The sequence below is a fragment of the Sarcophilus harrisii genome, chromosome 3 (genome assembly GCF_902635505.1).
Source record: "Sarcophilus harrisii chromosome 3, mSarHar1.11, whole genome shotgun sequence".
Classification (NCBI taxonomy): Eukaryota; Metazoa; Chordata; class Mammalia; order Dasyuromorphia; family Dasyuridae; genus Sarcophilus; species Sarcophilus harrisii.
Genome location: NC_045428.1, coordinates 329,199,238 through 329,220,047, shown reverse-complemented (window position 1 = coordinate 329,220,047; position 20,810 = coordinate 329,199,238). Strand labels below are relative to the sequence as shown.

General features: G+C 42.7%; 1 protein-coding gene across 1 annotated transcript; it reads left to right on the top strand.

Annotated features, from left to right (window-relative positions):
- The first annotated feature begins 5,332 nt into the window (after positions 1 to 5,332).
- Positions 5,333 to 11,580, top strand: INHBB (inhibin subunit beta B). Its single transcript, XM_003763791.3, has 2 exons — positions 5,333 to 7,132; positions 9,902 to 11,580. The coding sequence occupies exons 1-2, from the start codon at positions 6,703 to 6,705 to the stop codon at positions 10,675 to 10,677; spliced, it is 1,206 nt and encodes a 401-aa protein (XP_003763839.2). The 5' UTR covers positions 5,333 to 6,702; the 3' UTR covers positions 10,678 to 11,580.
- The last annotated feature ends 9,230 nt before the right edge of the window (positions 11,581 to 20,810 follow it).

The window sequence follows — 20,810 nt, the reverse complement described above, 5'->3', positions numbered from 1 at the left end:
TGACACTGAATTCCATCTGGAATCCAGTTGTTCCTGTTTAATTATTCAGATGCCACAGTTATGTGTAGGATTTGGCAACAGCCCCCTGCCCTCTATTTTATTATTCCTTGCTTGATATTGATGATCAAAGGTTATTGGACAAAGTTTTTTGTTTCATCTCTCAAGATACCTGATATAATTTTAAGGGTATTTGACCTTTGGAAGATGACATATCATTATATTCCTACCCAAATGACCTTAACCTCTATAAGCCTCATTTTCCTTCTCTGCAAAATGAGGAGATTGCAGTGGAACAGATGGCTTGTGAAGGCCTTTCCAGTTTTTGTTCTATGTTGACTGTACCCCTCCTTCCCTAAAGGCAAATTATGTGAAGGGCCTCCTGGCCAGCCCCCTGGAACTCCCTGGTCCTGATATATACGCTTCCCTTTGTGAATCCTCAAACCCTCTAGGAACAGCTTACATGGAGCACTTCAGAATTACAAAATTGTATGCCTGGTATATATGCCTGGGTCCTAAAATTTTCACAACACTCACCTTGTTAGATCTCAGTCAATGCTTGGAATCTTTTGACAGTATTTACCACCCCCTGGAAATATCAAGGTCTATAAAGGGCATTATGTTTTGAATTAGAGAACCTGAGTTCTAATCCTACCTTGTGACTTACCAGTGTGATCTTGGGGAATCAATTTTCTGGTCCTCATATTTCTCATCTATAAATTGAAGGGACAGGATGGACTAGATAATCTCTCAGGTGCCTTCCCACTTTAACTATGGTTTTGTGACTGGCTACTATAAGTTTTCCCGTATCCCTTGTTATTAGTATTCTGGCCTTCCTCAAATGCTCTCTGATTTATGAAGCTATTTATGTGTAGTACACCCTAAAAAAGCGTTAAAACTCCTTGAGGGTTGAAAACTGTTCTGTTTTGTCATTGTATACCCATTGCCTAGCACAGTTCGTTGTACATACTAGATTTAAAAAAAAAATAGTTGAACTGAATTGGGATTTGCTTCCTTTGGATAAGCTAATTGTCCCCATATTGCCACTTAATTATGGAAGATGTGAATGTAATAATGCGTGAAAGTTTTTTGAACTCTTTAGAAGAAATTTCCCTCCCCTGCATCCTGTATAGTACATGGCATTAAATTCATTACCACACAGTTTGCTCTACTTTCGGGGGATGTTTCTCTATAACATCAAGGAGCCTTGCTTTTGAGGGTTTGGGCACTAGCCAGAGAAGTAGTCTTTTTATTTTTTCCTTCTCCATCAATGATGATTATGATGGATGATGATGAGACTAAATTTGATTAGTTAGGCATAGTTGCTTAGTTCTCAATAGTTTGTATTATTTTATTAGCAATTAGGGTTTCCCTTTCCCCAGACTTTTTACAGCAAGCAGGAAAAGCAAATGCCAAGGTCATTATCTGGATTAGGATGGACAGCCTGGTGTTAGATGAGGATTTGAAGCAACAGGAACCTGTCACTATATCACTGGGAGGGGATTTGGGAGTGAATGACTGTATTTTCCCCCTCCCCCCAGAGAGCCACAAGGTGATCTGGTAGGACCTAATTTACACTCTGTTCCTATGGGCTGGGTGGAATCAGCATAGGTCAGGGATTATCCCAGCTTCTCAAGCAGATGGTTTCTGACTACCACTTGACCCAGTTCCCTCACAGCAGATAAAAGGCAGCAAGGATGACAACTCCTACCCAGGTGGGAGCAAAGGCTTGCTTCCACCATCCTTCTCTCCTCCCCAAGTCCTGAGGGAAATGTATTTGTCTTTTTCTTCTTCATAAACGCCATCATACTATTTAGCCCCATACTAGAAATCCTTCCCAAAGAGTTAAAACCCATATACCTGCTTCCCTCATTTTGCATCCAATGTTTGGATAGTGGGAGGAGGCAGGAGGAAGGTAGAGGGTGAAGTAAGGAGAGTTCTTTTGGGCAGGGCCATCCTTGGGATCGATGGAGTAAACTGCTGCCTACATGGCTTGATTAAAATACCAGGCAGACCTCTTCCCAATAACATCTTCCCATACCTGTTTCAATTCCTGAAATTCCACCATTAGTGATTTGCTTCTATGGGTCTTGAAATTTTCCTACCTTCACCAGGCTCTAATAAAATGCAAATCTCTGGGATGAGGCAACACCTTAGCTTACCTTTACAGGGTCAGTTAGCTGAGATAAATCCTAGGGAACAGAACATAGGATGAATGCTAGAATAGATGAAGGAGGAAGACCAGAATGAGACTAAGGATTGAGGACAGATACTTGGGAGAGATGTGAGAAGGGCAGCAAAACAATTCTATTCCTAGGGCATTCTTTGAAGGGACTATTCATCAACGTGGGATCTGTGAACTTTTTTTTTAATCTAGATAACTATTTCAATTGAATTGGCATCCTGCACAATCTTATGTATTTTACTCTGTGCATTAAAAAAAACCTCACCAGCCTTCTAACTAACAAATGGTCACAGACTTGGAATGAGGGGAAATAATGTCTATGGTAGATGTTGTCACAAAAATCTATATTTTAATTCCAGAAAACTTTGAAGGGTGAAGTTAGTTATTACTACCCTAACCCCTTCTGACTCCAGACCCTTTCATATGACTTGGGCTCCCCGTGTTGGAGAGGGGATTCTTCTTTACTTACCAGTTGAACTAGAAAACTTTGGGGGCTTCTGTGACATCCCATAAACTTTAGCCATCATGTGATTGTCGAAGTGAGGGGGAAGAAAAGAAGTTGAGACCCAGATGCAGCAGTTACCTTCCAGAGACAACATGACCCTGGTGGCCCAGCAGGGAAAGAAGCACAGAGCCTTTGAGAATGGTCTTTGTGGAGGTCCAGCTACACAGCCTTCCCTTTGCTCAGCAAATGCCCACAGTGCCTGATATACAATTGTTTCTCTGGGAATGTGTTTGCAACATATTCAGAACTTATGATCTCTGTCCTTCTCACCTTTCTGAAGCCCCCATCTTCCTCATTTCCCCCTACACCTTCACAGGTGTAGCTTGTCTCTGCTCCAGGGAGGATTCTCTAGTAGCCTATGCAGATCCCAAGGCCATTCTCATGGTGGAAGGAAGGGGGCGCTCTGTCTCCAGATTTCTGGCCACTCAAAGGTTGTTGCACAAGGTGCTTAGAGACATTGAGCAGATATATGTGCGGAAACTACCACTTATGGCAAAGATGGGCGTTTGGCTAGCTCTGTGTGTGTGTGTGTGTGTGTGTGTGTGGGGAACCTTCTTTTTTGCATTTCCCTTCTATGTATAATACCTCCAATTTATTATTTAAAAAAAAAAAAACCATAGGAGCAGCTCCTCTGTTTCCCTTTCACTTAAAAGAAGAAAAATAGAAACTGTGGCTGTAAAAGGTGGCCAGCCTAAGGCCTGCAGCTTGGCTCTGTGTCAGGCAGGGGAAAGTGTATGGGAATGGGGTGTGTCGGCTGTGGAGTAGTAGGTTCAAGTGTGCGGTTTGAGGGGGCAGCAGGTGCTAGAGCCCGACTTGTATACTCTGCTACTGGCATGTACCGGCTCCGGGTAAGGTGTTGGTGCTGGTGTAAGCATGGGTCCGTTGGGTTTCCATGTCTTCAGTTCGTACAGTGGGGAATTTATGTGAGGAGATGAGGAAGAGGGGGAATGGGATTTGGCCTGTATCTCTAGATATTTGTTTTATTATCTTAATGATGAACACAAGAGTTACATTTCCAACTGAGAACTGGGCATATTTTGTGTTGCACAGGTCTAAGGAGGAAAAAAAAAAAGCAGGACGGCACCGTGGTATAGTAGTATGTATAGTAGCATTCATGGATGGGGATGGAAATAGCAAAAAGTGTTTGTGCTTAAAGCTCGCTATGTCCTGGAAAAGTCTTTAGTGATTTGTATGGTAGGGATTTTTTGGTAGGGAGGAGGATGTTGGGGAAGGAGCTGGTAGCTCATGGGAGAGTTTAATGACTCACAGGCACCCTTTTTTTGTGAGTGGTCTGATTCAGCCTAAATGCCCCAATCCTAGTACACTGCGGGGGTCGCTATTAAGGGCACATAACATGAATGGTATCAATACTGGGGATTCCTTACCCAGCTCCCAGGTTATTGTTTCCGGTTGGGCCCCCCCATCTTCTCCAATCTTTTCCACCTCTAAGAACCTCCTAAACTCACCATTCTAGCTAACTACTCAGACCCGCCCCGAGCTCACACCTCAAATGAAGGATCTCCAGCCTTTGACGCTGGAGGGCATTGCAGCCCGGAAAAGATTTGTAATTATTCCTCTTAATATAGCCTGTTTCACTCACTTAGGTCTGCTTAGATATCCCTTCCCCCATCCCCTAACTCCAGGAAAAAATTCCCAACCTCTTACCAGTAAAAAAAAAAAAAATCATTCCACTCTAATATTGTTTGTATTGCAATTTGCTATGGAATGTAGTTTTTTTTTTTTTTTTTTAAATTTGCAATTCCCCCACCCCCCTATCCCTAGTCGTGATTTATCTGTGATTGGTGAGTAACTGAAGAGAAGGCAGAGGGGCCGGTCTGAGTCGTATATCGTAACAGAGAAATAGACTCTAGTAGTTTGCTCCGGGTGTGCGGGAGGGGGTGGAATGAGGGAAGGAGTGAGCTTGGGTAAGTTGGGGGAAGGGCATGCTTTGGGGAAAAGCTTTTATGTTCTATGGGGGGACATGGGCAGATAGAAGAGCTTAGTGGGGTTCCCATTACTTCGTTGGGAAGTTTACATCAGCACATTGGGGTATATGAGGAAATAAGCATTATAAAACAATATTGATACAATCGTAACATAATGTCGTTTTCAATCTCGAAGTCCGCGGGAGTCGTTAGAGGTTGGAGTTTCCCCACGTGGTTAGAACTCCGATATAAGTTTCGAATGGAAAAAAAGTGGCACTATGATGGGAATGGGGAGACAAAGGGGGTGGCATTGACTCGCTGATTCTCTCCATTAAAAAGCGAGAAGGGTGAAGAAGCCAAAGGTGTATGTGTGTTGTGTATCGTGTATATGTATACATGTGTGTGTGTGTGTGTGTGGGGGGGGGGGGACAAGCAGGACGGACACCAACCTGAACAGCCTCTCTGACTCCCTCCCTCTCTAACTCCCTCTCTCCCTCCTCCTCCTCCTCCTCCTCCTCCTCCTCCTTCTCCTCCTCCTCCTTCTCCTCCTCCTCTTCCTCCTCCTTCTCGTCTTCTACTCCTCCACTCCTCCTCCCCCTCCTTTACTCGTCCTCCCCCTCCTCTTCCTCCTCCTTCTCCTCCTCCTCCTGGGGGGGGGGTGGAGAATCAGAAGAGGAGAGACACCATCCACTACTGCAACGCAAAGCCTTTTTTTTTTTTTTTTTTTTTTTTTTGGCCAGCGTCTATAAGCGACGCACGCATACACAGCACATACAAATACACACATACACGCACGCAAGGAGATTGTGTTGCCTTTTTTCCCTCTTGGAGGAAAAAAAAAGGGAGAGTAAAAGAGAGGGCAAAAGAGAAGAACTCATCTGACCGAGAGAGGATTTTCATTTCGCAGCTGCTGCATTCGGACTGAGCTCTTTCCTCTCCTCTCCTCCGTCTTGTCCCCCCTCCTTCTCCCTTTCTCTCTGTGTGTTTGTGTATATGTATGTGTATGTATGCACACACTAAGGGCATTGCGAGACTTTTAGACACCAGATCTGAAAAATACCGCCTCCGCCGCAGCGACAGGAAGAAGGGGAAAAAAATCACCACCATCATCACCATCACCATCATCACCAACAAATAAACGATCCAGAGGGAGAAGAGGAAGAGAGGCAGAGTGAGAAAGAGGGTCGCTCGTTGATGTGATCCTTTTTTTTTTCTTTCTTAAAGACAACTTTGGCTGCGTGACGCGTCAAGGGAGCTGCAAGGGCTAAGAGGACAGGGTGCCCGGCGCCTCCCTATAAAGCGGAGCCCAGCGAGTCACGACTCGGCAGCAGCACTGGCTGCCTCGAGGAGAAACTGTGTTTTCTTTTGCTGGGAGGGCGCTCAGGTGTGTGTTCTGGGGACCCGCTACAGCACAGAGACGGTGCTGGAACATTTTATGCCTTCTTTCTTTTCCAAGTTGAATTAAGCCCTCTCACCTCACCTTGGTGACTTCGGACTAAAATAATTTTTTTCTTTTTCTTTATTTTTTTAATTTAATTTTTTGTTTTGTTTTTAAACGAGGACTGCAGGGGTGGCAAATCCTAAGAGAAATGAAGAGAAAGCTGCAGATTTTGTTTTGCTTTGAGGGATCTAGTTGGATGTGACCCCTGTTGCTTGCCCTCTTCTTCTCGCCTTACCTCCCCCTCCAGTCCCGGGGCTGCTCCGGCCGCTGCTTCCCCTCCCTGAAGCCCCAGCCCGGTTCTCTTTTCGCCTCCCTTCCCCCCTTTCCCCGTGATCTGTTGCCTTCCCTCCATCTCACCCCCTCCCCCTTCCCCTCCCCGCCCCGGGTTCCTCCCGTGCGCGCTTTCCTTCGCTTCGCTTCTCCCCACGTCCTCCTCCCCTTCCTCCCCAAGCAAAGAACTGCCGCCGAGGCTACATACTCCCTACCCCCAACCCTAAGCAGCCTTCCCCTTCCCCCACCCCCCCCCAAACCCCAGACCTCCACTCCAGGCTCTTAGCAGTCAGCGAGGGGAAGAGGACCAGAGCTTTGGGGGGCGGGGGAGGGCGCGCGTTGTATCCCTGGCTCCCTTTCTGCGCCCTCCTTGCGCACCATGGACGGGCTGCCCGGGAGGGCGCTGGGAGCCGCCTGTCTTCTGCTCCTGGTAGCTGGCTGGCTGGGTCCAGAGGCCTGGGGCTCGCCGACACCTCTGCCTTCCCCTGCCGCCCCACCGGGAGCTGAGGGCGCCCCCCCAGACACTTGCACGTCGTGTGGCTTCAGGCGCCCAGAGGAGCCGGGCAAAGTGGACGGCGACTTCTTGGAGGCTGTGAAGCGGCATATTCTCAGTCGGCTGCAGATGCGGGGACGCCCCAACATCACCCACGCGGTGCCCAAGGCCGCCATGGTGACCGCCCTGCGCAAGCTGCATGCGGGAAAGGTGCGGGAAGACGGCCGAATGGAGATCCCGCACCTCGACGGGCATGCCAGCTCGGGCTCAGATGGCCAGGAACAGGTGTCAGAGATCATCAGCTTCGCGGAGACAGGTGGGTGGGGACCATCGTTGTCCCTGCACTTGGTCAGCTTTCCCCGTTGCCCCTTCAGTCCCTTATCCTTGTTCCTGCCTCCTGGCTTCCATTCCTTCTTTTCCCTCATCAATACGTCCATCCGTTTCTTCTCCAACCTCATTTGGTGTTTTTCTGACCCCCAACTCTATCTATCTTTCCACCTGCTGCATCTCTAATTAATTCGCTCATCTGTCATCTCTCATGCAGCCCTCCCCGTGTTCCAGCCACAATCCCTCATTTAAATGGTCAATCGTTTATCATCTGTCAGGCTCATTCACCAATCTACCTTTCTTAGTCATTTATCTGTGTATCTATCTCACTGACTCTATGGCTTTCCAAGTTAGCTCTGCATTTCTATACTCCTATTATTTTTTTTTAATCATTGCTAGTGCTCTCTCTTTCCTATTGAATTGCCTGGTCTGTCTTCACCCACCCCTCTTCTAAGCTCACTCACTCACTCTATTTATCTATCTATCTATCTACACACACATATATATCCATTTCTACCTGTTTACTGTGTCCACTTTTCTCTGCGGTTCTCGTCATCTTCTGTATGTGAATGCAAGTAATATACATCTTTTTACTTGTCTGCTACCCCATGTTTAATAGCTATCTGGCCCTATCTATTGGTATACTTGTTCACTGATTGCTTAATGTTTGTGTTTCTCATGATTGGAAGATAGGCTTACAGTGGGATATATATTCTTGTTGACATACGTGGATGTTATGAGTGTGTTAGTACTCCAATTGCATATCATCCATGAATACTAGTATTTCTGGAGTCTGGGTTGTAATTGCAAGACCTGTGTATAGTTGCACTGATAACACAGTCTAGTTACTCACAGAAACATAAAACTACTTCATTTAAATACATTTTCAACAGGTCCCATAATTTATATAGATAAAGATACATCCATAAATAGATACATGTCAATAGCAAAAGCATAAATACTATCCAATCAGCACCTGCATTGCAGGGGGTGTGTGGGGATACCTCTTGGCTAGAATATGGTTATTTTGCTGTTAACAAAGGGCAAGGGGCCTTTCTGATGGTTTTTTGTTTTTGTTTTTTGTTTGGGGCCCCAGATTTTATAACTGATTACATGTAAAAATCAGAGAAGAAAATACTTCAGTACATTAAAAGGAAGAGAAAAAAGGCCCTGTTATAAAAGTAGCTTTGGCTCTGCTGCTTTTTTTCAGGACACGAATGATGTTGGCTTGCTTTTGTGCCACCCTTTAGATCATATTTAGACAGAGAGTACTTCCAGAGGAAGCAGATGAGAGATGCATTGTAACAGGAAGGCAGTTAAGTAACCCTAAATGAGATCTCTCCTAAATAGAAATGAATATTTCCCAAATAAGCAGTCAGAATTTGTTTGAGATGTTTTTGGGGAATGGGGGGAGACTCAGAGGGATTAAAAAGTTTTGCATGAACATGAATAGAAAAAAAAAAGAAGAAAAATCACTTGAGAGGGTTACCATTTGGAAATACAGGGCTCTCTCTGCTATCTGCAGTAGTAATTGAAAGTATGATGCATAATTAGAGGACCTAGATTAAAAGGAGCTTTGGGGCCCAAGGTGGAAATGTTATCTTATCCCCTTTGCCATGAAACTTTAATCCTGATAGCACAAAAGGACAGTAGGGGTTATGATATTTCTGGTCCATTTCATAGAATGGACCTTTTGGGTTATAAATAACATATTCCGGTCACAGGCAGTTCATCCAGTTTCAGCTTTTAAGGCTGCAGCTTTCCCGGTTTCTAACGGTGGATGTCAGTGTTATTAAAGAAGCAAGTCAGGAAAAGTGGAGAAGACTGGGGGCAGGGGCAAAGGGGTTTTGGTATGTGTGATAATACTGTATAGTCGCTACACAATTGCTTCATTTGTCCTTACTGAAAAAAAAAAGGTAGAAGCCATCAGAGAGGAAAAGTAATTGAAATGCAGTATGGGAGATGAGTTACCTATCAGTTGGCATAGCTCTTTGCTCATAGAGTTGAATTATTGAGAAAACTAACAAACCAGTCCTTTTTTCCCCCTAGAGACTTTGAGTATATCCATTACCTAAGAGTCAGGGTCTGGCCAAAGCACTGGACCAGTTTTCAAGGCTGAATTGTCCTTTTCCCTAAAACTGATCTGAAATGAGGATTGTAACTAGCAGCTCAAAAAACACATGTTCCAAGGGCTTGAAAATCAGAGCAGAGATGGTTTGTTTGTCATGGAGGTTTCACCAGGTATTGGATCATTCTTAGGTAAACAGACTCCAGTAAAAAGAGGAGGTAGCTGAAGTCTGTTTTGCAATGCCCTAACTTAAAAAAAAAAAACAACAAAACTCCAACCCACCCAAAGAACCTCTGTGCAATCCTAGTTTTGTTTTTCAGATTTCACAGATACCCATCACAACTTGTTAAGATCTTGGCATCTTTACAAGTTCCTCTGTTTAGCTTTGAGGCCTGACAATCTGTCTCCAGGGATCCCTGGCCCCAGAGAGGTGAGGCAGGATTTTATAGGCCTGGACCCTCTAGCTCTAACCTGATCCGAATTTCTCAATGGGAAATTATTTTCTCTGCCTCTTCCAGGATACATTTAGAGATATTGGAGCTTGGGAACAGTATTTCTGGTCACTAACTTTTTCCAGCTGTTTGGTGAACATGCATTCTAGCATCATTCAGGAAAAAAAAAAGTTGTCTGAATTTCCCCCATTTGCCTCATCTTCTTGGATTAATTTAGTATGTTTCCCCTTCTCTACAGATGACCTTGCCTCCTCCAGGGTCCGCCTGTATTTCTTTATCTCCAACGAAGGCAACCAGAATCTGTTTGTGGTGCAAGCCAGCCTGTGGTTATACTTGAAATTGCTCCCTTATGTCCTTGAGAAAGGCAACCGGCGGAAAGTCCGGGTCAAAGTGTACTTCCAGGACCTGGACCACAACGACAAGTGGAATGTGGTGGAGAAGAAGGTAGACCTCAAGAGGAGTGGCTGGCACACTTTCCCCCTGACCGAGGCGATTCAGGCCCTGTTTGAGAAAGGGGAGAGGAGGCTCAACCTGGAGCTGCAGTGTGAGGGCTGCGAAGAGCTTGCTGTGGTCCCTGTCTTTGTGGACCCTGGGGAAGAATCTCACCGACCCTTCTTGGTAGTGCAGGCCAGACTGGCGGACAACAAGCACCGGATCCGAAAAAGGGGGCTGGAGTGTGACGGCAGGACCAATCTCTGTTGCAGGCAACAGTTTTTTATTGACTTCCGACTCATTGGGTGGAATGACTGGATCATTGCGCCCACGGGTTACTATGGGAATTACTGTGAAGGGAGCTGCCCGGCCTACTTGGCCGGAGTCCCAGGGTCAGCTTCCTCTTTTCACACCGCTGTGGTGAATCAGTACCGAATGCGAGGGCTGAACCCAGGGACCGTGAACTCCTGTTGCATTCCAACCAAACTCAGCACAATGTCAATGCTGTACTTTGACGATGAATACAACATTGTGAAGAGGGACGTTCCCAATATGATTGTGGAAGAATGTGGCTGTGCTTGATTTAAGGGGTGGGGAAGCTGGGGTGGGGGGAGAACATTCCCAGACTAGATCCTTGCAGACGTCGGCGTTGACAAAAGTCACTGTGGAGAGTTGGGTCTGGCCGTTTCACTGGGGTGCAAAGATGGTGCCGGCTTGTGAATCTTGGACATTTAAATTTTGCCATTGCTTGAAAAAAAAAAGAGAACCCATGAATGAAATGAAATACCTTAGAATGCATATGTACACATACACACACACACATATACACGCAGCCACACACACAGCCACCCACTGAGCAGCTTCCAGAATACTAGCAAATGGATACAGTGACAAATGGCAACCTATCTAAAAACGCCTGTCAGTCCGAGCGAATGGGTAAGCAGCCGTTATTCCCACCAGCTGTCCAAGCTGAACTGAAATGAGTTCTCCATGCTCACATAAAAGCACAAAGAGAGAGCGCTCGAGGACGATGGGGAGAGAGGGAATGAGGTGGGGGTTGGGGGGGGGTGCAGTAGGAGCTACGTTTCCTTATGTGTTTCTGTAAAGAGTGACTGTCACCTTTTAAGGCTCTACCTGCTGCTGAAGGTGATGGCTTCTTCTCTCGGTTCAGGCTCAGTGATGTTGAGAATCACAGATATACGTCTCTTCCTGCAGCCCTTCCAGAAAAGGAGAGGGAGGCTCCGAGAGAATACAGTCAGACAGAGACAGTAATGCAGAGGCAAAAACAGTGTGACTTTGCACTGTACCCTGACTTGTCACCCAAATGAGATTGTGGGAAGGGGGTGGAGAGAGGGCTGGGGGTGGGGGTGGGGAGACACATTATTTGATGCTTTAACTGATCACAGAAGGAGTTCATAGATCAATATGCCAGTTGTGTAAACTGAAAAGGGACTTTTTCTCCCCGGTCTAACCTTCAGTTAAAAATCTGAATTGTTCTAAGTTGGGGGGAGAATATTCCAAGTTGCAGTCTGTATTCTTGGATGGGGCCTTCCTCCAGGACTGGTTGGGGCCCGGCAAGCAAGTCCTCTGTGGCCCATGAACTTATCAGTGGTCCCCCAAAGCGGAAGTGACATGATGGATGGATGCATGCACGATCAGAGCTCCCAGTGTTTCACCTAGTGTCTGCAGAGGAGCAGAGTTTTAACTGGTCTTGGAAAGGAGGAGAATGGATGCTTTTGGTTTCCTCACCGGGAGATGTCTACAACGGCCAAGAAGTTCAGAAAACACCGATCCAGCATAGCACTTGCAAAACATCTTGAAGGCCCACTCTGTAGCAGTTGCTGATCTCCATCCATGTCTTCAGAAGTGGTACTTGACAGTGCATTTACTGTGGCTCACCATCTAGTTAAACAAGTGCCACGTGAGCTATGCAATTTAAAGTGTTGACCCATATTAGATGAAACTGGACTTAAAATAATGACTTTTTATATTTTTTATACTTGAAATGAAATCTTTTGCTTCTTTTTTAAGCGAATGATTGCTTTTAATGTTTGCACTGATTTAGTTGCATGATTAGTCAAAAACTGCCATTTGAAAAAAAAGAGTTATTTTTATAGCAGCAAAAATGAATACAGTTAAATGTATTATACATAATTTTGGAACCAAAGAGGCCAACATATTAGTTATGATTTTTATTAGATGGCTAGGCCATCACATAGGATGTAGACATTCTGAGCAATCCCTTGGGTGGCCTGCCAATTATTTCAGGGTACAAATGGATTTCGTTTATTCAGTTCAATGTTTTTTTCTATACCATACGCACACAGAATGTAGAAAGAAAACAACTGTAGAATGGAGAAGTGCATCCTTAAATCCCCGATTTTATGTTTATTTAATAAAGTACCTTTTAGGTTCTGTTTCATAATAATTTAAAACCAAACAATTTTCACATAGATTTGCTGTTAAAGTATTTTACATTTGTGTACAGTTTAAGTAAATAAAAAAAAGCAAGATTGAAAATACTGTGCTTGCCGTATATAATGTTTGGGGAAATATAGCTTTCAGAATTGCTACAGTGGGTAGGGCAAAACTAAATACAATCATGTTTGATCTAAGTCCTCATTTCACATTGTGTGTTTTCTATCTTATTTTGACTTTTTTTTAACCATTAATTCAAAGTGCTATCAGGGAGCACAGCATTGACTGTTGTTTATAGTTTGTGAAGAACAAAGATCAAATAGACAAATTATGTATTTATTTGCAGCTCTCTTCCTGTGGTTAATTATCATCTGCATTGAAAGTGTTACTCAAGTCCAGTGACCTAACCTAAAATCTTAGACTATGAAATTCAAATACATTCTTTAAAAAATACATTTCATTTATATTAGCTAGTGATCCAGATAGAACCACTTATATAAATTAGTTTTGGGATGCAGAAATATAAACAAAACACTGTTCTCATAAGTTTTCTAATTCTCTGTGGGGGATATTAACTGGTGTTAACTATATTTTTAACTAACATAGTATTAAGTCTTTAGTCAAATTATATCCCTGATTATTTGTCCTTTGAGGAAGTATTTGCTGGCAATTTCTTGTTTGAACCATAGACTGTTAGAGGTTGGAGGAATCTTAAGAATCACATAGACCTACCCAAGAGGTGACTTGACATGCTTTAAAACCATATCGTTAGCAGCAGGGCCAGTAATTGGGCCCAGACTCCCTGATTCTCAGTCCAGAGCCCCACAACACTATATAGCTTTTTGGGAATTAAGCCCATATAGCTCCTTGTATTCAGAGGACCAACTGAATATGAGTCCAGACTTTACGAGTCCAGAGAATAGAAACATATTTTATTCAGAAACATTTCCTTGTCATCTTCCATCTCCCATCCAAGGATACTGCCTTTGCTTAAGTAATTGCTCTTTTGAATACTGGGTGAAAACCTGGGCTCAGTTAATTAGGTAAATTAATGGAATACTCTCTTCCTGATACCATAAAGTCTACGAGTCAGGGTCTGGAATATTTCATCCTTTGTCTAAGAAGTACTTTTCCTCTATTATTCTTTGATCTCTCTTTCCATTGTCATTGTTTTCCTTCCTCTTCACTTGCTTTTGTTACTATTTGTTGTTGAGTTATTTCATTGGGTCTGACTTTCTGTGATCCCATTTTTGAGGTTTTCATGGCAAAGATTGGGAGTGGTTTGCTTATTTCCTTCTCCAGCTCATTTTGCAGATGAGGAAACTGAGGCAAACAGGATTAAGTTACTTGCCCAGAGTTACACAACTAAATAAGTGTCTGAGGCTGGATTTGAATTTAGATCCTCTTGATATTCCATTCCTTACATCACCTACCTGCCTCTTAGCCTCTCCAAAACAGGTTAAGTGTATATAAGTGTATGTGTGTGTGTGTGACAGAGATAGAGGGAGAGAGAGTATGTGAATATCTATATGCCCAATGTAGATCAGAGTAGCACTTTATTAGAAGGTCAGTCATATGGTTTGTTCATACCTCCACAGAGAAGCAGACTAAAGCCACCTCAAGTGAGTCTCACAGCTTCTATTATAGGGGAGTTAGTCAGGTTTTCTACTGTCCTAAATCCTGTTTCCTTTTGTTTTACATCTAGTGGAGATAGATCACAATTATTCCCTAGTCTTCGTATATTCTCTCTATGGGCCAGTGAATCTGCGACTCCATTGATGTGATAATCCTATCAACTTTGGAGTAGGAGGGGGTCCCCATTCCCTTAAAAACTGACGGTAACAAATGAATTGTACCTGTAGAAGAGACACATTCTCCAGGTTTGTTGAAAACCAATTGCTGCTAGTCAATCCATCAATCAAGTATTTTTTGACAAGTACAGTGTGCCTGGCGCACCGTGCTGTGGGTGATGCAAAGTTGAATAAGATATGTTGAAAGACATTTACCAGAGCCCTTTAGCCATGGCATGTTCTATGTATAGTGTTAATAAAACTATAGTGTTTGCATAAAAAAGTGAGAGGGATGAAGTTCCACTGTTTAAAAAAAAAAAAAAAAAAAGCCTGTTTAATCAGACCAAGTCTTCAGTCACACACTAGAATTAGAATTTATTCAGCCTTTATCAAAGAGGTGTTCCCTGGCCTTCATTCTTCCTCTTTCCCATCCAGGTGGAAAAGATGGTCACCTATGTAACCTGCTTTGAAGAATGCCAAAGGTAGGGGCAGCTAGGTGGCGTAGCAGATAGAGCTCTGAAGTCAGGAGGACCTGAGTTCAAATCTAACCTCCGGCACTTAACACTTCCTACTTGTGTAACTCTGGACAAGTCACAATCCCAATTTGCCTCAGGGGGAAAAAAAAATGCCAAAGGACCCCCACTACATCACAGTAGCTCTCCAAACCAAGGTGGTTAGATGCCTGAGTTTCCACCATTTGAAATTTATTTATTGCCTTCTCTAGACCCTGTTCAAGAACATGTTTCCTTATTAAAGAAAGTCCCTTTTGCTTTAGAGTGAATGAATACTTGGTCAGATTGGATCAGCAGAGCCCCAGGCTCTGGGTGCAGTAATGAAGGAAGAGGCAATGAAAAAGGAGAAAAGAGTCCAGGCAGGCACAGTGGGAGTGTTGGACAGACTTTGCTGACTTCCCATTGCATCACATTTCTGTGACAAAGCTTTCCTCTGATCCACACCGATCACTCCCTTTCTGGAACCCTCTTTTGCCCTTATTTGTCCTCTTATTTGTAGTATGCAAGCCTTAGTTTGGTTTCCCCAGCTAGAATGTAAATTCTGTAGCTGGCTGGCTTCAGGGAAACCACTTCAACTTCCCCCTCCTAGCAATGGAGATAACAGTATTTATACTAACCTACCTCTTTGGGTGGTTGTGAAGATTAAATAATAGTTAACAAGAACAGGCGGCAGATAGAGCACTGTACTTGGAGGCATGAAGACTAAGATTTCAACCTTAGATACTGGGCAAATCACTCTAAATAGCCAGAATGACCCCTGTTTCCAAGAATACCAGTCAGTCGATAATATTCAGTGCTTTGCAAATCTGCAAGTGCTAAATGAATGTCAGCTCAGGATCAAATAAGATATTCTATGTAAAGCCCCAGAGTACTTTTATTTTTGTACAAGGATTTGAATCTTTGCTTTACCTATTAGATTGTTGGGATCTTTTCTTGTGACCACCTCTCATGGATGATAAACAATTTGTTGTTGTTCAGCCATTTTTCCCCATCATTTCTAACACAATGACCCCATCGGGGGTTTTCTTGGCAAAGATTGTGGAATGGTTTGCCATCTCCTCCAGCCTATTTTAGAGATCAGGAAACTGAGGCAAACGAATGAGGGTCACATAGCTATTAAGTATTCAGGCTGGATTTGAATTCAGGGCGAGATTCCAAGCCCAGGGCTCCATCCACCTACAAGTCCATCAGGTTTTCTATGCAAATGACTTTCAGCCTTCATCTATCTTCTGAATGCTAGTCTTAAATTAAGAGCTAATAGACTTGTGCACTGGAATATTCTTAAAGCATCATTTCCCTGCCCAAGAAACTTCAGTGGCTTCCTCCTGCCCCTAGGATAATAAGACAGGCTCCTCTGGTTCTAGCCTTCCTTTCCAGGCCTATTACATCTTACTTATTTTTCATATCCTCTGCTTTTTAGGCAAATTGGTCCTGTATAGGATATTCCATCTCCGGTTTCCTTGCCTTGGATTTATAGGTTCATAGAATTCCTAGCTTCCTTCAAAGCTTTGCTAAAGTGCCACCTCCTATAGGGAAACTATCTTGATAGTCTTAGTGACTGGAGTGCCTGTCTGTTGGTATATATATCTGTTATCTATATATGTCTGTCTGTCTATTTCTGCATAAATAAATAAATAATATATATATATATATACATATATATATATATATTTACACCTTCATAACACACACACACACACACACACACACACACACATTTGCCATTCTGTGCTCACTGTAAGCTTCCTGAGGATAGGTACTATTTTTATTTATGTATTTTTTTAGTTTCTGTATCACCATGTTCTAGTAAAGTGCTTAGGTTTTTTTTTAATGAATGTTTGTTGAAAGAACGAATGAACAAAAGATTGAATGAATGAAGGAACCCTGTGTCAATAAAAGGTATTATTAAATAGAGGAATTATATATTTTTATATGTCCCTGTTGTTGCTACTTGATTGATTTGATTGATTCACTTTTTTTTTGCCTAGTGCCTGACCTGCTTCTTGCTTTTCTTAGCTCCACTTTCAGCTAAAAATCAGGAGCCCTCCTGGGCCCTATGTTGTTAAAGACTGTACCTCCCATCTCTTCCCTCTGGTTAAGGCTGAGATGAAGGTGGGATTTTGTATTTCATGTAAAAGCTCAGTGGAAGTACACGCAGAGAATTCCACATCTTCTCAAGATTGCTTTAGGAATTCAGACTGACCTTATGAATCAAAGCTTTTGCCTTTTGCTGTGGGAGAATGGCCTGGCACTCATACGCAATAGCCCATCTCCCAGCCTCTAGTTGTACGTTAGGCAATGTTCCCTCATGGGGCTTCACAACCTCAGACTTCTGCTCAAATGCTGCTTCCTTTTTGCATTTTCCTCCCCAAATGAGGGTTTTTACTAAACTATTGTACAATTCTGTAATTGGGGTAATTATATCAACATATTTAATTTGGGTAATTGCTGGGAATCACATACGGTAATTAGAATGTGCAGTTAGAATACATTGTAAAGCCGTCATAAACGGTGGGGGAGAGCATGTACCCATATGCTACAGCTACTTGGGGAATTTTTGTCCCTTGGAAATGTATAAATATCCATTTTCTGTTGCTGTTTTTACTCAAAGGTGGTTCTCACAGGCCATGCCCACATCCCAAAGCATCTAGCCAACATCTAGCAATATCTGCTAGTGAATATTATGGAATTCCCTTCTTTAGGAATCTTAAGAATAGGAGAGAAAAGTATCTATAAAGAAGGTGGAGGTTATGTCCACTCTGCAGCCTCCCAGGAGGATCTCTGCTGCCCCAGGTTTCTGGGAGGCTCTTATATTGTTACCTGAGTCTGTGGTAAATTACCCACTTCAGGACTCTCCTAATCACTGCCCAAAGCCTCCTCAATCTCTCCTTCCTTTCTTCCCTCCTTTTGGAATAAGATCTCAACCACTGTTTCGGATGGAGCTTGTTTACTTCTCTATATCTCCATTCACTTAGTGTTTTGTCTTTCAAGTATAAGCTTTTTGAGGGCAGGGCTTGTATTGCCCTTTCACATTTGTAACCCTAGTGCCTGGCACAGTGATTGGCACATAATGGTACATTACATATAATAATATGTGCTTTTTCATTCATTCATTCATTCGCTTCCAATTTGATATCTTATGGACATCTCAACATGTACAAAACAGAACTCAGTATTTTTTTTTCAAAACCAGTTCCTCCCTGCTCCTTGACATCCCTGTTTCTTTCAAGGATACCATCCTTCTTCCAGGTACTCAAATTCTTAACCTTGCAACCATTCTCAGTTCTTCATTATTCCTCACCCTGTGGAGGTATTTGCCAGGTATTATCAGTTCTGCCTCCACAATAGATCTCTTTTTGGATTCATCTTTCTATTCAGATGGCCACTAATCTCATTCAAGACCTCTTCATGTCTTGCAACAGTCTCCTAATTGATTTCCCTGCCTTTAGTCCTTCTCCCATCTAATCCATTTTCCAAATAGCTGAGGGAAAATAATGTTCCTAAAGAACAGGGCTGACCTTGTAGTTGCTCAAGAAGCTTGAGCTTCATGTTCTCATTAGAGCAGCTTTAACCTGGGGTCCATGAACTTGTTTGAACAAGAAATATATGTGTGGCTCTGTGTGTATGTTTGTGTGTATGCATACATATGGGTAGTTTACCATAACTGGCTTCCTTAATAATCCTATTTTATTTTATGCATTTAAAAATATTATTCTGAGAAGGGATCCATAGGCTTCTCTAGACTGCCAGAAGGATTATGGCCCCAAACAAGTGATTAAAATCCCCACCACCTTTTACTGGTTTGTTACACTTTACTCCCATTAACTCTATGGTCCAATCAAAGGGGCCTATTTGCCATTTCTCATACGTGATTGCTCCTGGGCCTTTCCATTCTTGAAGCATACTCTTTCTGCACCTTCTCCTTGTTCATAGCATCCTTGTTCCCCTTCAAAACAATTCAAATGGTACTTCTTGTACAAGTTCTTTCCTGGTCCCCCTACATCAGGGATGTGTCCTGGGTCTAGAATTTACTTTGTACTTACTTAAGTGTACACATGTTGTTTCCTCTGATTGGAAGGAAGCTCCTTGAAGGCAGAGACCACTTTGTTCTTATCTCTGTATCCCCAGCACTTGGCACACAATAGCTTCTTAATACAGTCTTATTTAGATAATGGCAGCCATCCCAAACCTGCGTCAATTTATGATGATTCTTCTTGCTTAGAAAGCTATGGAATGCTAAGTCTGAGTCCTAGATATTTACTGGAAATCTCAGATGAGCCATGAAAACATTTGTGGGCTTCCCAAAAAGGAATTAAGCTCAGGGTGAATTGGAAATAGCCCTTGAATCCTAGACAAGTTTTCTATGTGTGACAACACAAGATTTGCTCATGGCCTAGGGGTCTTGTACCCTTTTCTTCTAAAGGGATCGCTCTAGACCTAAGTGAACAGAGTGAGTTTAGTCCTAGGGAAACTTGTCTCCTAAGGAGAAAGGTCACTATTTGGCTCTTTATAATCCCGTTGTAGAGCCCTGAGGAAAACCTTCAGCTCAGTTTCCTCTAATGTTAAGGGTTCTCCCCTCAAAAGAAAGAAGAAACATCCATGATGCACAATTTTAATTAAGTATAAAACAACTGGTTATTTACTCCATGGAAAAAAAAGTTAAAAACTACAAACTATTCAGGAGTGTCAATCGACAAAAACTTATGCATAAAGCAGTAGGTGATAACTATTCATGATAATAATAATAATAATACTAACATTTATTTAGCACTTAACATTGGGTATTATGCTGAGCACTTACAATCACTAGCTTATTTGATCCTCATGACCACTCTGGGAGGGAGGTACTATTATTATTATTACCTTTCATTGCTGAAGAAGCTGAGGTAAACAGAGGTTAAGTGACTTACAGCCTCAAACTTCGAGGAAATATATGAGATTAAATTTGAACTCAGTTCTTCCCCATTCTGAGGCACTGTATCCACATTATACTCTCCCAGGAGGTTGATCAAAACATCAAACATTTTATGAAATTGCTGAATCAGCTTTTCACTTTGTGACTCAGCTCTGCAGTATCTAAAGATCCATGACTTCTGGCAGGACCTAGCAGGGTTTGTGGCCTTCTGTTGGTGGTACAAGAAATTCTAGAGTAGCTGTAGGGCACATCTCCTTTAGGTACTAACTGTGCTGTTCCTGGACTACCAAACTCAGCAGGTAAATTGCCTCAATTTTGTTTTAATTTAATAAAAGCATTTATTAAGTATTTACTGTGTATGCTAGATACTGTGACAAGTGGTGAAAAGAAAAAGGAGAGGCAAAGAAAAGTCCCATAATTTTAGAAGGTTAAAATCTTGAGTTGATATTTTATCACTTACCCCTGGGAATCAAACTGAGAAAAAAGCAGCTATAGTACCAATGGAAAAAAATCAAGCCCTGTATGAGTAAAGGAAGAATACTTCTAAGAGGTCAAGTCCAAATACATTTTAAGCAAAGATAGAATTCTAAAGCCCACTAAAAGGCCTTGGATCAAAAAGGGAATATAATGCTAAAGCATGGTTCCAAATTAGATAACCAGAGAAACAGAAAAGCAGATTTAAAGGGAAAAAAATCAACAGCTTGCATAGATTCTGGGTAGAAACTGGCTCTTGTCTTTACTCTCTTAATCAAACATCAAACAGCAGGTCATTCATTTATTGTGTGACTCCTATATGGGGGATACCTCTCTCTCTGTCTCTCCACCTCTCTTTGTTTCTGTCTATCTGTCTCTGTTTCTCTCTTTCTCTGTCTTGCTGTCTCTATTCTTATCTTTCTTTGCCCCTACTTTCTTGTCTTCTTCCTTTCTAACCCTTTTTGTCTTCCTTTCTAGCCCAAATTCTCTCACTTTCTTCTTTCCTGCTATCATTCTTTTCCCTTTTACCCATACTTCCCTTCTCACTCCTCTTCTTCTTTTCTATCTTTGTCTCTTTTCTCTCTCTGCTTTCTTTCTCTTATTTCT